Source organism: Balaenoptera acutorostrata, chromosome 13 (assembly GCF_949987535.1).
Source record: "Balaenoptera acutorostrata chromosome 13, mBalAcu1.1, whole genome shotgun sequence".
In the NCBI taxonomy this organism is placed as follows: domain Eukaryota; kingdom Metazoa; phylum Chordata; class Mammalia; order Artiodactyla; family Balaenopteridae; genus Balaenoptera; species Balaenoptera acutorostrata.
In genome coordinates this window covers 16,635,943-16,652,170 of record NC_080076.1, presented here as the reverse complement: position 1 = coordinate 16,652,170, position 16,228 = coordinate 16,635,943, and the positions used below count along the sequence as shown (strand labels likewise).

Here is a 16,228-nt window from a genome sequence, read left to right as displayed (position 1 = left end):
ATGATTAAGGGGTGAATGGGTTTTTCTTAAGTTTTTCTTCTGATTTGATAACTTTTGACTTTTACCAGCAAAGATGAAATAGCTTACTATAATTTTAAGAGACTTTGGTAGGAAAGGAAGTGTTTTGTCTGTGTCATAGGAGGGAATAGAGTGACCATGTGACAGACTTCAGCTCTTTGATTTTCTTTCTTTTCTTTTTTTTAAAAAAATATTTATTTATTTATTTATTTGGCTGCACCAGGTCTTAGTTGTGGCATGTGGGATCTAGTTCCCTGACCAGGGATCGAACCCAGGCCCCCTGCATTGGGAGCGTGGAGTCTTAACCACTGGACCACCAGGGAAGTCCCTGATTTTCTTTTTTTATAAACAGGCCTAGCATTTTCCCCCCCAGACATTTTCAAGGTGAAAGGACTTTTATACATTAAGCACAAATGCTGTTAGTGAATTATACGTTATTTATAGGGGGTTTAGTTTTAAATTAAAAGACTGTTAGTGCCTTTGAAGGAAGCTGTATTTTACAGGGTTTAAATGAGATGAAAGACATTGTTGCAATAACTAAAACTAATTCTGTTTGAAAGTCAAGCTGTTGAGGGAAAGGGAAGCTAAAATGAGATCTTTTTATCTTATCTTTTAAACCAGAAGACTGAGATTTATCTTTGTAATGTTTTTAAGCAGAAGAATCTATTTTTAAAACAGTACTTAGGAATTGGGGAGAAAAACAGTAAAGAAAACTTTCAAACATAAACATTTCTATCTGTATTTGATAGAACAGAGAAATGAAGCAGGAGTTAAGCATTTTTTCCCCCCAAGTGGTAAATTCGCTATCGCCTTCCAGAATGTGGGAAGGGTGAGGGTAATAGGACGGTGTGATTGTGGGCATGAAAAACACTTCTATAAACCAAAAAAGAAGTGTGAAGTTACAGACAGCGGTGTTTATGACATTGATTATACAACCCGGGAGAGGTGAACTCACCGCCACTATGGTCTTGGGTTTCAGACAATGCGATGTGCTTTCAGCGGCCGCTGCACTTGGCCGCTGTTATGCCCGCTGTGCATTTTCACCTTATAGTCAGGATTCAGGTGAACTAGGAGAGCTGACTCATATGTTTTTTGGGTTTTTTTAATTTATTTTTATTTATTTATGGCTGTGTTGGGTCTTCGTTTCTGTGCGAGGGCTTTCTCTAGTTGCGGCAAGCGGGGGCCACTCTTCATCACAGTGCGTGGGCCTCTCACCATCGCGGCCTCTCTTGTTGCAGAGCACAGGCTCCAGACGCGCAGGCTCAGTAGTTGTGGCTCACGGGCCCAGTTGTTCCACGGCATGTGGGTCTTCCCAGAGCAGGGCACGAACCTGTGTCCCCTGCATTGGCAGGCAGACTCCCAACCACTGCGCCACCAGGGAAGCCCGACTCATATGTTTTTAAACCGCTGCTAATTCACTCTTACCTCTCCACAGTGTCCCAGTACTTCACCCCAAAGAGTTCATCTGGGTTTATCTTCTTCCCTAAAGAGAAAGTATATACATCTTAGGCATTTAGAGGAATGAGGGGTGGGAGCAGGTAGGGCTACACGTCCACAGAGAAAGTTGTTCCTGCATCAGGAATGTCTTCTGGACCCCTTGGGGGGTTTGCAGACGTGGAGGCTCCTCTCTGGGGTTTTCTAAGCCTTCACTCTGCTTTAGTTGTGCAGATAGGAAAAGATACCGGCAGTGTGGTGGGCGACATCCTACCACTGACTATAAGATTTAATGCTGGGCTTCCCTGGTGGCGCAGTGGTTGAGAATCTGCCTGCTAATGCAGGGGACACGGGTTCGAGCCCTGGTCTGGGAAGATCCCACATGCCATGGAGCACCTGGGCCCGTGAGCCACAACTACTGAGCCTGCGCGTCTGGAGCCTGTGCCCCGCAACGGGAGGGGCCGCGATAGTGAAAGGCCCGCGCACCGCGATGAAGAGCGGTCCCCGCACCGCGATGAAGAGTGGCCCCCACTTGCCGCAACTAGAGAAAGCCCTCGCACGAACCGAAGACCCAACACAGCCAAAAATAAATAAATAAATAAATAAAGTAGCTATAAAATTTAAAAAAAAGAAAAAAAAATATAGTAGAAAAATATTTAAAAAAAAAAAAAAAAAAGATTTAATGCTGCTGCTGCCGCCGCCATATGTGAGCACCTGTGTGTCCATAAACCAGGCAGGTCCCTGTTGTGTGTGAACAGGAGGGAGATAGTACAAATCATGTATTAATCTTCCAAGTATTCATCAGAATGCCTGCCAGCTGCACTGCCAATGTGAACTGCCAGTCGCTTAGCAAGTTGTGTTTCACGTGGTGACCCTTTTATCGTTTCTTGTGGTTGCGTGTTCTGGGCCTACCACCCACTGAGTATTTGAATTTTCTGTTACATTCTTTTTGTTCCTGAACTGACTGCCCTCTAGGATGAATGGTGTGAAACTGAATGACGTCTTTTGCTCACCAAAATCATAAGAAGAGGGCAAAGGACATAAATCCCATGTAGCTGTAAAGAAAGGGTTGGGGGATTTAGGCAGAGCCTCGCCACCACTGGGGACCTCCAGAGCCTGGATCCCAGCTTTGGATAAGTGGTGGCATTAAAAAACCACCTTTCAGGCCCATTCGACTCCAGTGGGGTTTTGGGGGTGGTTCATGAGTCTATGTTTTGAATTCTCTAAAAAGTGATCTACAGACTTGGATCATCATGGCTGGTAAAGATAGATCACAGGGATGCTTTGCTAATGGTGGTTTTATTGTGAGTATTCAATTTATAAAGGCAGTATGATGCTTAAAAATAAAACTGGTGAGGGACTTCCCTGGTGGCGCAGTGGTTAAGAATCCGCCTGCCAATGCAGGGGACACAGGTTCGATCCCTGCTCCGGGAAGATCTCACATGCCATGGAGCAACTAAGCCCGCGTGCCACAGCTGCTGAAGCCCGCGCGCCTAGAGCCCGTGCTCCGCAACAAGAGAAGCCACCGCAATGAGAAGCCCACGCACTGCAACAAAGAGTAGCCCCCGCTCGCCGTAACTAGAGAAAGCCCGTGCTCAGAAACGAAGACCCAACGCAACCAAAAATAAATAAATAAATAAATAAATAAAATAAATTAAAAAAAAAAAAAAAACTGGTGACATTCAGGGATTATTCCTAAGTGGGTGGACTCTTAAGTGGATATATTGTCTGACAGATGGATTTTTCATTGCCTACATTTTACAGTTCAGCTTCATTTAAAAAAAAATAATATCAAACTTTCTTGCTAGATTTGACTTCATATAGATGTTTTCCTGTCATTATATGCTTAGAAGTGTTGTACTTTGATGCCGGGGGTACATTATTCCCTGTCTGGTCCTGCAGGCACCCATCTGGGAGAAAAGTGGCCCAGAGTGTTCTCTCTAGGCTAAGCAAACCATCTAGAGAAAAGTACATGTGACTTCTGAGACATAAGTGCATGGAAAGTGATTTATTCTTTTTTTTATGATTTTTTTCTGTTGCTTTATCTCTTTTTATTAATGCACTTTAAAAAAAATTAATTTATTTTTGGCTGCTTTGCGTCTTCGTTGTTGCACGCGGGCTTTCTCTAGTTTTGGGGAGCAGAGGCTACTCTTCGTTGCGGTGTGCGGGCTTCTCATCGTGGTGGCTTCTCTCGTTGTGGAGCACGGGCTCTAGGCACGCGGGCTTCAGTGGCAGTGGCACGTGGGCTCAATAGTTGTGGCTCGCAGGCTCTAGAGCGCAGGCTCAGTAGTTGTGGCACACGGGCTTAGTTGCTCCGTGGCATGTGGGATCTTCCCGGACCAGGGCTCGAACCCGTGTCCCCTGCATTGGCAGGCAGATTCTTAACCACTGTGCCACCAGGGAAGCCCTGGAAAGTGATTTATTCTTCAGCTCCTATTGAGCTGTAAGTGTTTGTTTCATCTTCAACAGTAGTTTTTCCCAACGAAATTCTTTGAAGTGTTTGGATGAGTCCCAGAGTGGGTGAATATGCTGAGGGTGTCTTAGCAGCTGATGATGGATTTATGGTTAATGTGAACTTTCACGGGTATGTTTATTGTTGCCTGAGTAGAAATCCTACTGTGATCCTCATATAGTTATTTTTATTAGGAATGCATGATGTTTTACAGATTGTACAAGAAAAAAATCATTAAATACTTTTGTAAAACGTGAAAGACAACTTCTCAGTGATTTAAAGCAGATTTAAAGGAGGAATGATGTAGTAAATATTGACGAGGAAAGAGTCTAGGTGTCTACAAATCACTTAGGCCGATTCTTCCATTGAAAGTTGCCTAACATCAGCTGTGATCCTCGTTTCTTCCGACACTGATTGTTGCTTGATTCCCCTCTCTTCTTCCCTTCTTCTCCTTTGCTTTCTTTCTCTCCCTCTCCTTCCCTTTCCAGTTTTTCATTCTCCCTCTTCCCTTTCCTTCTTTCCTTCTCTTCCTGGCTGCTGGCCTCCACAGCAGAAGGAAGGAACAGGCCCGGAGAGATCCCCTTACTTCCTGAGGGTCTCAGAGGCAGTTAGTTGTCGGCAGAGCGGGGTCAAGGCCTGTTCTTATTGTAAGTCCTGTGTTCTGGTCCCTGACTTGTGTCCTGTTGGTTATTTGGCATTTATGGTGCAAAGGCAAGTGAGACATTGCCTGTCTTCAGGCAGCTGACCAGGCCAGTAGGTAAGAAGAGACAAGTACACACACACTGTAATACATACAGAGCATAATCGAATCATAAGATGGAGTACTCTGGGGGTTCAGGGAGGAGGAAGCGCTCCCCTACAGTGGAGGGGTCCCTTGTAAAGACCCCAAGCAGTCTGTGTATTTATATATCCTTCATCTTTAGTAACGGCTGTGACTGTTCATTTTCCTAAAACTCTCCATCCTCCTACCATCCAGGGCTTCGTGCACATTAATGCAAGCACTTCTTCATAGACTGTTGTCCACCCTCATCTAGGCTGGCTGCCAAAGAGAGGGCCTTCCTCCCCCGGGCTCTGTCACGTCCTTGGGTCCATGTTGTCACGTGCTGGGAGTAATTTCATGGAAGGCCTTTCTCAGCTGCCACAGCCATTTGCAAGACTGTGTTGGCTGAGTAGTGATTAGGAAACAGCTGTGTGTTCCCTTAACCAGCGAAACCACTGGACTTGGGAGGGAGATGGAAGGGACACTACACTTTTCTGCCTGGAGAGTGTTTTTTTCCCCTAACATAATGGAGGGAATTAAGATTAAGTAAAAATTGATGGATTGAGCTCCTGGGGGATTTTTGAAGATCTCAGATGGAACTTTATTAGCAGTAGACGGCCTGTGCTGGGTTGGGATGCTCACTTCTGTGGATGAATTGAAATCTGTAATTGGTTTTTTGCCTGTAATATATTGCTTTTAATGTGATATCCCAAATCTGACGGTGACTGTGTGAGCAATAATTTTGCCAGTAGAGTTAAATGCTGTCAAGATCAGAATATGTTTGGAAGTAGCTTTTTGTGAAAATGGTGAGATGAATCCAATGATAAATAACATTTTCTAGTCGTTAACACCAGAACCTGCTCTTCGTGCTAGAATAGTTTTGATCAGCTTGTTAGAGAGGCTCCACGCTGGCAGTGCTGCACGGCATTTTGGAGGAATTACTTCAAAGCTGTAATCATCAGGGCTTTATACCTGTTTTCCGGATGCTTGTTCACTTTGGCTCAGTGTCCCGACATTATAATAAGTGCAGTTGGCAACTCGCTCTTTCGTGGTAATCATCAGTGTTCGTGTGAGTCCCATAGGGATGTTTATCTGCATGTTCATTGCTGATGGAATTATTTTCTGTTCGTTTGACAGAACATCTGATCAAATTCATGACCATGGGGGATATGAAGACCCCAGACTTTGATGACCTCCTGGCAGCATTTGACATCCCAGATATGGTCGATCCCAAAGCAGCTATTGAGTCTGGACACGACGACCAGGAAAGCCACATCAAGCAGAACGCCCACGTGGATGACGACTCCCACACGCCGTCCTCCTCCGACGTCGGCGTCAGTGTTATCGTGAAGAACGTTCGCAACATCGACTCCTCCGAGGGCGCGGAGAAGGACGGCCACAATCCCACCGGCAACGGCCTGCACAACGGGTTTCTCTCGGCGTCCTCTCTTGACACTTACGGTAAAGATGGATCGAAGTCCTTGAAAGGAGACGTGCCTACCTCAGAGGTGACTTTAAAAGACTCCGCTTTCAGCCAATTCAGCCCCATCTCCAGTGCTGAAGAGTTTGACGACGATGAGAAGATAGAGGTGGACGACCCCCCGGACAAAGAGGACATGCGCTCCGGTTTCAGATCGAACGTGTTGACAGGGTCGGTTCCCCAGCAGGACTATGAGAAACTGAAGGCGCTCGGGGGAGAAGGCTTAAGCAAGACTGGCATCTCGACGTCAGGCAACCTAGATAAAAACAAAGTTGTTAAGAGAGAAACGGAAGCAAATTCTATAAATCTGAGTGTTTATGAACCTTTCAAAGTCAGAAAAATGGAGGATAAACTGAAGGAAAACTCTGAAAAGGTGCTTGAAAACAGGGTCCACGAGGGGAAGCTGACCTCGGAGAAGAGTGACGCCTCCCTCGGCGGTGTGGTGCCCTCGAGGACCAAGCCATCCTCCAAGCTTTCTTCCTGCATCGCTGCAATCGCGGCTCTTAGTGCTAAAAAGGCCGCTTCCGACTCCTCTAAAGAACCAGTGACCAACTCCCGGGAGTCCTCTCCGTTACCAAAAGAAGTAAACGATAGCCCTAGAGCCATTGAAAAGTCTCCGGAATCCCAGAGTCTCATCGATGGGACAAAAAAAGCATCCCTCAAGCAGCCGGATAGTCCCAGGAGCATTTCCAGTGAGAACAGTAGCAAGGGATCGCCATCCTCTCCTGCAGGGTCAACACCAGCAATTCCAAAAGTCCGCATAAAAACCATTAAGACGTCTTCTGGGGAAATCAAGAGAACAGTGACGAGGGTGTTGCCTGAAGTCGATCTCGATGCCGGAAAAAAGCCTTCTGAGCAGACGGGGCCCATGGTGGCGTCCGTGACGTCGCTGCTGTCGTCTCCGGCCTCGGCCGCCGTCCTTTCCTCCCCGCCCAGGGCGCCTCTGCAGTCGGCGGTCGTTACCAACGCGGTGGCCCCCGCCGAGCTGACCCCCAAACAGGTCACCATCAAGCCTGTGGCGACTGCCTTCCTCCCGGTGTCGGCCGTGAAGACGGCCGGGTCTCAAGTCATTAATTTGAAGCTCGCCAACAACACGACGGTCAAAGCCACGGTCATATCTGCTGCTTCCGTGCAGAGCGCCAGCAGTGCCATCATTAAAGCCGCCAACGCCATCCAGCAGCAAACCGTCGTGGTGCCGGCCTCCAGCTTGGCCAACGCCAAACTCGTGCCAAAGACTGTGCACCTTGCCAACCTTAACCTTCTGCCTCAGGGCGCCCAGGCCACCTCCGAGCTCCGCCAGGTGCTCACCAAACCTCAGCAGCAAATAAAGCAGGCAATAATCAATGCCGCGGCCTCACAGCCACCCAAGAAGGTGTCGCGGGTCCAGGTGGTGTCCTCCCTGCAGAGTTCTGTGGTGGAAGCTTTCAACAAGGTGCTGAGCAGCGTCAACCCAGTCCCAGTTTACATCCCCAACCTCAGTCCTCCTGCGAACGCGGGCATCACGTTACCGACCCGCGGCTACAAGTGCTTGGAGTGTGGGGACTCTTTCGCCCTCGAGAAGAGCCTGACCCAGCACTACGACAGGCGCAGCGTGCGCATCGAAGTAACGTGCAACCACTGCACCAAGAACCTCGTTTTTTACAACAAGTGCAGTCTCCTGTCCCATGCCCGCGGGCACAAGGAGAAGGGAGTGGTGATGCAGTGTTCACACTTGATCTTGAAGCCAGTCCCAGCAGATCAGATGATTGTTTCTCCATCAAGCAATACTCCTGCTTCATCTTCCGCCCTCCCGAGCTCCTCGGGAGCCGGCACACACACTGTAACAAAAATTCAGTCTGGCATAACCGGGACAGTCATATCAGCCCCTTCCAGCACACCCATCATTCCAGCTATGCCTCTGGATGAAGACCCATCCAAGCTCTGTAGGCATAGTCTGAAATGTTTGGAGTGTAATGAAGTTTTCCAGGATGAGACGTCGCTGGCCACTCATTTCCAGCAGGCTGCAGATACAAGTGGACAAGTAGAGTATCATTTACATTTTGGTGTTTCGGTGATGGGTCTGTAGACGTGAGTGCTCTATGCCATGCCGTTGATTTTAGGGGCGGGAGCTCAGTTAAATGGGGGGATGTGTGTGTATATTTGTGTACACACTCCCACGTGAGAGAGGATTGTTTTCATAGAGCGATGTTGAAATACGAATCTTATTTAAAAATCAGTTTTTTGGAAGATGATTCTTTTAGACAGATAGAAACTGTGTACTAGTTGGGTCATGGCACCTTAGATTTAGGGTAAGTGAAGGAGTTCTTAATTGTTGGGTGATTGGAATTTATGTTGGAAGTCTGAGCTCTAGCGAGTGATAGTGTAGAACCATTGGGTTAAGTGTTCAAGTCAGGCTACGTCACCAGTGTTCCTGAGTCATTTATTAGTGACCATTTTGAGATTTAAAAATTTCCTGTTGTTTGTAATTATTGTCTTTTACAGTTAAACACACCCAGTTGATACCCACTTTTCAGGCGTGCCTGCTTACTTAAGGTGTTGGTCTGGTATATTCAGTAATATTCTCCACTGCAGTGAATTTAAGCTTCTAACGGAAAACCCATCTCCACTTAAATATAGAATACCTTTGAGTTTGTGTTTGTGACATTTTTTTTTTTTTTTTTTTTTTTGGGCTGCGTTGGTTCTTCATCACGGTGGCTTCTCTTGTTGCAGAGCACGGGCCCTAGAGTGCACGGGCTTTGGTAGTTGTGGCGCGTGGGCTCAGTAGTTGTGGCGTGTGGGCTCTAGGGTGCGTGGGCTCAGTAGTTGTGGCTCGTGGGCTCTAGAGCGCAGGCTCAGTAGTTGTGGCGCACGGGCTTAGTTGCTCTGCGGCATGTGGGATCTTCCCGAACCAGGGATTGAACCCGTGTCCCCTGCCTTGGCAGGTGGATTGTTAACCACTGTGCCACCAGGGAAATCCATTGTTTGTGGCATTTTTGGTTTGTTTTTTGTGGTGAAGTGTAGGTTGGTGTTGGTGAGATGTATTTCACAGTGCGCGTCAGTCAGCGATCTTATCTCTACCATTTGCTTCTCTCCATGAGGCAACTTCTGGGCAGTAGATAAATGTGTTTTACAGATATATGGAAGTAACTGGGCATGTTGAATGAAACTAATTCAAGCTAGAAAGACCATATGATTTATTTTGCAAACCAGGGAACTTGTGATATTGGAAGGGGCGCTAGTTTGAGCTGATATACTCTGGCTCAAACTTCTGTTTTTGAAGACCCAGTGGTAAACTGATCTTTCCCTTATTTGCCTCCACTATCTTGTGACGAGGAGCTTTATGCTGTGGTTCAGACGTCTGGTACTGTCACCGTGATCAGTTCCCCAAGGGCAACTGCTGAGTTAAGTTCTTTGTAGGATTTGAGTTTGGGGAACAAAAAGATCAAGAATACCTCAGTGACTTTTCCCCTGGACATTCAGTTGAGTGGAAATGGAGACGATAAAGAGTTTCGAGAACATTCTTGCATCGAGAACTTTGGATGTTACATGTTTCATTGGCTCTGACAGTAAAGTACTCAGGTGGCTAGGCTGGTTTAAGAAGAAGTGATTGATGCAGCCCCCCAGGCGCGTCCTGGTGACAGGGCTTGGGTTCTGTCTGGGTTCCTCTTATCTGGTCACCACTTCATCAAAGGGGCAGTCTTTCTTTCTGTCTTAAAAGGATGCAGTAAAAAAAAAAAGAAGAAGCTGTTTCTGTAGTTCTCTCTGTCCTGCTGGTATTTTGTGCAGGTGGTGGATTATGTCCCGGCTCGCTTGTGCCGGTCCGTATTGGCATGTGGAGCTGCCTTGAGAGATGTCTGTTCCCTTGGGGACCCTTTCTTCCCTGTTTTCCCCTCGTTTTTGTTCTCTGTTAACCATTTAGGCTCATCAGCCGAACTAGGGTCAAATAGGGAAACGCTTTCCCTCAGGGAGAGAGATTGACGTCTCTTCTTGTGTGGGTGGTGCTTTGCCTTGACTCTTTGTGTTTTGCTGGGACGGGTGTGTAGCGCAGCTCCCCCGTTTCCCCTGGAGCGCTGAGGAATGAGTCAGGGCAGAATATGTGTTAACTCCAGGGCCAGGTAACCCTAGGCCGGACAGTCACCCCGTTCTGGTTCCTTCCTCTGACTCTGCCGAGCTAGGGTCCACTCAGCCCACCTGAGAAGAGCATTTCTATCGAGTGGGCTTCAGCGGCCGTCTGATCCAGCCACCGCCTGGCTGGCAGCATCAGCGCACCCCGTGGCACCCCCCCTGCTCCTCACTGCCCCTGCTTTCTCCGAAGCCCTGCCCTTCACCGTGGTATACCCTCCACAACTTGCCACTCGCCTCAGGCTCAGCCAGGGGTCCTGCGCACCCAGGGGCAGCCTGGTCTCTCACCCGGCCGCCCCGCCTGCGCCCCTGGGCGTGCAGCAGCTGCCCCTTCTTCAGCCTCCTTAGCTCCCTCCTCGAGTCCCTCCTGCAGCCCAGGAGGCCCATGGCATCCGTGCGGCTCCTGCTGTCCTAGCCTCACGTGCAGCGGGAGCTCGGGTGGTCCCCACCTATGGTTGCCCCCCCCCCCCCCCACCGCGTGGCATCAGGTAACCGTGGCGATGGGAGGCTGGGGCCGAAGACAGGAAGGACGGGAGAGAACAGAGAAAAATTCTTCATTTCGTCTTCTCCAGTTTGCTATTCACACGACCGCTGGCCGGTTTACAGTTCGTGACCTTAAATTTAAGTGTGGGGGAAAAGTCCACCTGTATAAACTGTTTCCTCTCTGACAAGGGCACTTACAACACTTAGTTCAACTTCTCAATTGTGTAAGAAGATCTAAGGGCACCTCAAGCACCAGTCTTTCCCTGAGCGCCTTCTTTCTGTCTTACTTTCCCTTTCTCCGTTGGTCCCCCCCATTCCTGGTCACTCGTGGGTGAACTTGAGCCAGAGGAGGCTGCCTCACTGCCCGAGGGTGGGGACCGTTACAGGGTCAGCCCCGGGCCCGCGGCTGCCCGTTTTCTCTCCGGGCTCTTCTCAGGTCTGCCCAGGCCGGGCTTCCCTGCGTCTGCACGTAGGCTAAGAGAGTCATGTAAACAGCTTCCTGTACTGACCCCAGCGAGCGTTGATTCTGGAGGTTAAAGGGTGTGACCTCAGGGCCCTGGCAAGACTAACAGGCCCACTGGCCCTTGCTCCGTGCCTTTCCACGTGTGAGGTTACCGGACCTAGAGAAAGGTGTGCCGGTTCACTGGCAGCGGGGATATTCCTTCCTCCTTCCCTCCCTTCCTCCCATCAGGAATATTCCTCCCTTCCTTTCTCCTGCCCACCTTCTACTTATAATTGCCAAGGTAGTTTAAAAATTTTACGTGATAATGCCGAAAGTATCCCGTGCTAATTAATGCCTTGAGCCTTCTCAGATCATCCCATTTTCAAATTAAACTTTTTATTTTGAGGTAATTGTAGATTCAGGTAAGAAATAATACAGAGGGATCCTGTGTACCCTTTACCCAGTTTCCCCCAATGGCAACATCTTGCAAAACTATTAAACGGTATCATATCCAGGCTGTTGGCACTGGTGCTGTCGATACGTAGAGCCTTTCCACGACCGTAAGGACCCCTAGTACTGCCTTTTTAGAGCCACAGTCACCTCCCTCCCGCCCCCGCCTCCCTCTTAGCCCCTAGGAGCCACTAATCTCTTCTCCTTTCTGTAATCTTGTCATTTCAGGAATGTTATATAAATGGAGTCATACCGTCTGTAGCCTCTGAGACTGGCTTTTTTCCACTCAGCGTAATTCCCTGGAGATTAATCCAGGTTGTTGGCTATATCACTAGTTTGTTCCCAGTTTGGGGCTATTATGAATAAAGCTGCCACAAACATTTGTCTGCAGGTTTTTGTGGGAACGTAAGTTTTCCTTTCTCAGGGATAAATCCTTTTTGTGTGCTGGGTTGTATGGTAGTTGCATATTTATTTTTTTTTTAAATTTTTTTTTTTTTTTTTTTTTTAAGGCTGGAAACTCTTAAACAACAATTTTTTTTTACTAGCAGCCTTTTATTTATTTATTTATTTTTTAAGTTTTATTTATTTATTTATTTATTTATTTATTTTTGGCTGTGCTGGGTCTTCGGTTTGTGCGAGGGCTTTCTCTAGTTGCGGCAAGTGGGGGCCACTCTTCATCGCGGTGCGCGGGCCTTTCACTATCGTGGCCTCTCCCGTTGCGGGGCACAGGCTCCAGACGCGCAGGCTCAGCAGCTGTGGCTCACGGGCCCAGCTCCTCCGTGGCATGTGGGATCTTCCCAGACCAGGGCTTGAACCCGTGTCCCCTGCATTAGCAGGCAGATTCTCAACCACTGCGCCACCAGGGAAGCCCAGTTGCATATTTATATTCTTAAGAAACTCTTTTCCACAGCGGCTGTACAATTTTAAATCTCAAGAGCAATGTATGAGTGATCTAGTTTCTCCACATCCTCACCGACATCTGGTGGTGGCATCATTTTGTATTTTAGCCATCCGGATAGGTGTGTAGTGATATCTTGTGGTTTTAATTTGTGTTTCCTCCATAGCTAATAATGTTGAATATCTTTTTGTGTTTATTTGCCATCTGCATATCCTTTTTGGTGAAATGTCTCTTCTTTTGTCCATTTTCCAATTAGTTTTCTTGTTTGTTTTTACTGTTGAGTGTTAAGAGTTCTTGATATATTTTAGATACTGGTCCTTTGTCGGTATGTGGTTGCAAGTCTTTTCTCCCAGTCTGTGGCTTGTCTTTTCATCTTATTAGGTCTTTGGCAGAATAAATGTTTTTAATTTTGATGAAGTCCCATTTATCAGTTTTCTCTTTTACGGCTTGTGCTTTTGGTGTCAGGTCTAAGAACGCTTTGCTGTAGATCCTAAGAACCTTCTTTTATGTTTTTTTTCTAAAAAAATTTTAGTTTTATGATTTATAAGTCTGTGATCTGTTTTGGGTTAATTTTTGTATAATGTGTGAGACTTCAATGGAGATTTCTTTTTCCCCATGCATGTCCTTTTTCTCCAATACCACTTGTCCAGAAGACTGTCTTTCCTCCATTGAATTGCCTTTGCAGTTTGTCAGATATCAGCTGGCATATTTGTGGAGCCATTTTTGGGACTCTGGTGGACTGACTCCTCCAACTTTATTCTTTCCTCTCAAAATCGTTTTTAAGCTATTCTGGTTATTTTGCCTTTCCATATATATTTTAGAATAGTCTTGTCTATATCTACAAAAAAATTCTTGTTGGAATTTTGATAGGAATTATGTTAAACCTGTATATCAATTTGGGGAGAACTCTTTTCTTTATTGAGTCTTTCAGTCCATGAACAAAGAATGTCTCTCCATTTATTTAGATCTTCTTTGATTTATCATTTTGTAGTTCTTATCATACAAGTCTTATACATGTTTTGTTTGCTAGCTTTAGCTTTCCTTCTTTCTTTACATGTTTTGTTGGTGCTCCCCCTCCCCCCTGCCCCCCCTTCCACGTGGGCAAGTGTAAATGGTATTATATCTTTCATTGTTCACATGTTCGTTGCTAATATATGGAAACACAATTAAATTTTTTTTTTTTTAATAGCTACTTTATTTATTTATTTATTTTTAGCTGTGTTGGGTCTTTGTTTCGTGCGAGGGCTTTCTCTAGTTGCGGCAAGCGGGGGCCACTCTTCATCACGGTGCGCGGGCCTCTCACTATCGCTGCCCCTCCCGTTGCGGGGCACAGGCTCCAGACGCGCAGGCTCAGCAGTTGTGGCTCACGGGCCCAGTTGCTCCGCGGCATGTGGGATCTTCCCAGACCAGGGCTCGAACCCGTGTCCCCTGCATTGGCAGGCAGATTCTCAACCACTGCGCCACCAGGGAAGCCCCACAATTAATTTTTGTGTATTTATCATGTATCCCTTGCCTTTGTTAAACTCGTTATTGGATTTAGGGTATTTTTGGGGGGGGAAGATTATATTGATTTTTTTTCAGATATTGAACCAGCCTTGCATCTCTGGGATGAATCCCACTTGATCAAGGTGTGTAATTCTTTTTATATATTGTGAATTATATTTGCTAATATTTTGTTAGTATTTTGCATCTGTATTCATATAGGAAGGGACTTATAATTGGTGTTAGATTTTCTTTAAATATTTGATAGAATTCTTCAGTGAAACCATCTGGGTCTGGAAATTTCTTTTTTGGGATTTTTTTTTTTAAACACCGGCTGGGCTGGTGGAGGGACTCATAATCACTTGGTGGGAATGAAAGTCCCACTTCCCTGCTGCCTTCTCTGATACCATCTGGGTGAGGGTATTAGGACACCTTATTACAGCCTCAGGAGCGGAGGCCTGGGCTCCACCTGGGCTTGGTGTGCTATGGGTGAGGCCACAGCGTTTCCTGGGGTGTTTGGCTGGAGTAGAGCAGTAATTATGTCTTTTGCTAGGCTGCCCCTTTCCGGATCCTTTGGCTAGAGATAGCAGGCTTTTGTTGGGGATTTTTTTGTCTGTGCCCATTGGCGTTTCTGGGTTCCCAGTTTCCTCAGCTCCAAATCTGGGATCCGTGAGGCAAAAAGAACCCCAGAGAACTCATCACTAGGGACCTGAGGTGCCTAGCCAGCCTGCCTTCTCTCTGCCTTTCAGAGTCTCTTTATGTTTGTTGTATATATAATACCCAGGAGTGTTAGTTGTACTTAGTGGAAGGAATAGAGAGATGTACTTCTATTCCATTTCCCTGGAAGTGGAAGTTTCACTCTATTTTTTCAAATACAGCTGTTTTGTCTTCCAGGAGAGAGTGTGTAGTTTACATCATTGGGCTCTGCCTGAGGCCTCCGGCCTGTGATTCTCAGTCACGTTTTGGAGTCAGGCTTCCTGGGAGGACAGCATTCCACTTGACTCTGGACTCCTCTGCTCTTTGAGCCTCAGGCATGTCCCCTGCTCAGTGAGATCACCTCTGTCTTGGCCTATCTGTGACAGCTGTCAGGAGCGAGCATCTCTTCTTCTCCCTTTCACATGTGTTGAACCCAGCCTCTTAAGACCTCAGCCCTTCTCTTGAGAATGACTTCTTGGTTTAGTGCAGGCACTATCTCCCTTCTCTTTTTATCTTTCATTTTCTCCCCACTTACATTTTTACCCCTGTTTGTGGTTTGAAGGGATCCTTTTCCAAGTTGGTCCAGGGGCGCTTGTTTGAACCCAGTAAAGGATTTCTTTCTCTTTTGACACCAGCTGTGGCTGTCTGTGCGAAACCGCCTCTCACCGCCACCCCGTGCATACGTGTTCAGGCTCTGGAGGTTTTGCCAGCACGTCATGGGATAAAGTAAGGTTTTGGTGGCATTTGCTGAATTCTGCCTTGCCAGTTACTCCTTCTCTTAAAGATATTCTGTGGACAGTCTATACAAGGTAATGATTGACTCAGAGACTCAGAGTGCTGCTTTATCATTAACTGGCCCTGTGCTCAGCAAACCCCCATGCAGGTCTCTGTGGTTTAGCTCGAAGCCCTCTTCACCCTGCGTCCCCCGAGCCTGAATCCGAGCCAGGACCCCAGGCATGCTCGGGCCCAGGTTAGCCTGCCCTGCCTGCGTCTGCTTACTCTGCCGAGGAGTGGGGGGTGAGATGGAGCGTCTGGGGTGCGTCATGCCCTTCCCAGCCGCACTGAACCAAGCGGTGCAATAAAAATGGAGCACGTGGACATCGACTTCTAACACCAGTAAAGCTGCCCTGGTTGTTGGTTTATATTCCACTCTATCCCATTAATAATTCCTGCCTTGGGGCACACTGAGAAAAGGAGTGGGTGGAGGGGCCAGAGAAGTTTCCCTCTCTCCATGAAGTAGTTAAGAGCTGACAACTGTAGTTTTAATAATTGAAAATTAAACTTATTGGAATGTTGTTGCTTCACCTCTTGGTAAAACCACAACTAAACTTAGCCAAGTACAGACTGGAAGTGCGTATTACAACCTCCGAATTGGTAAAATCAGTTTTCTTCCCGTGGAATCAGAGGATGTTACAGGTCTTTTGCTCAACTCTTTTATTTTACAGTTGAAGAGACAAATGCCCAATCAGTGGCCAACTCAGAACCTGAGGCAAGATTTCTTTATTGCTAGTTATTCTTTCCAGTTTGTGATG

At 47.0% G+C, this 16,228-nt stretch overlaps 1 protein-coding gene across 13 annotated transcripts in view; it reads left to right on the top strand.

The window, feature by feature from the left end:
* ZNF532 (zinc finger protein 532) overlaps positions 1–16,228 on the top strand; it is a 104,488-nt gene that overhangs the window by 44,214 nt on the left and 44,046 nt on the right. For all 13 annotated transcript variants that reach the window (XM_057527055.1, XM_057527054.1, XM_057527051.1 and 10 more), the window contains one exon: positions 5,802–8,164. In XM_057527055.1, the coding sequence (XP_057383038.1) occupies positions 5,819–8,164 (2,346 nt within the window). In that variant the 5' untranslated portion in view covers positions 5,802–5,818. The remainder of the gene's footprint in view (positions 1–5,801; positions 8,165–16,228) is intronic.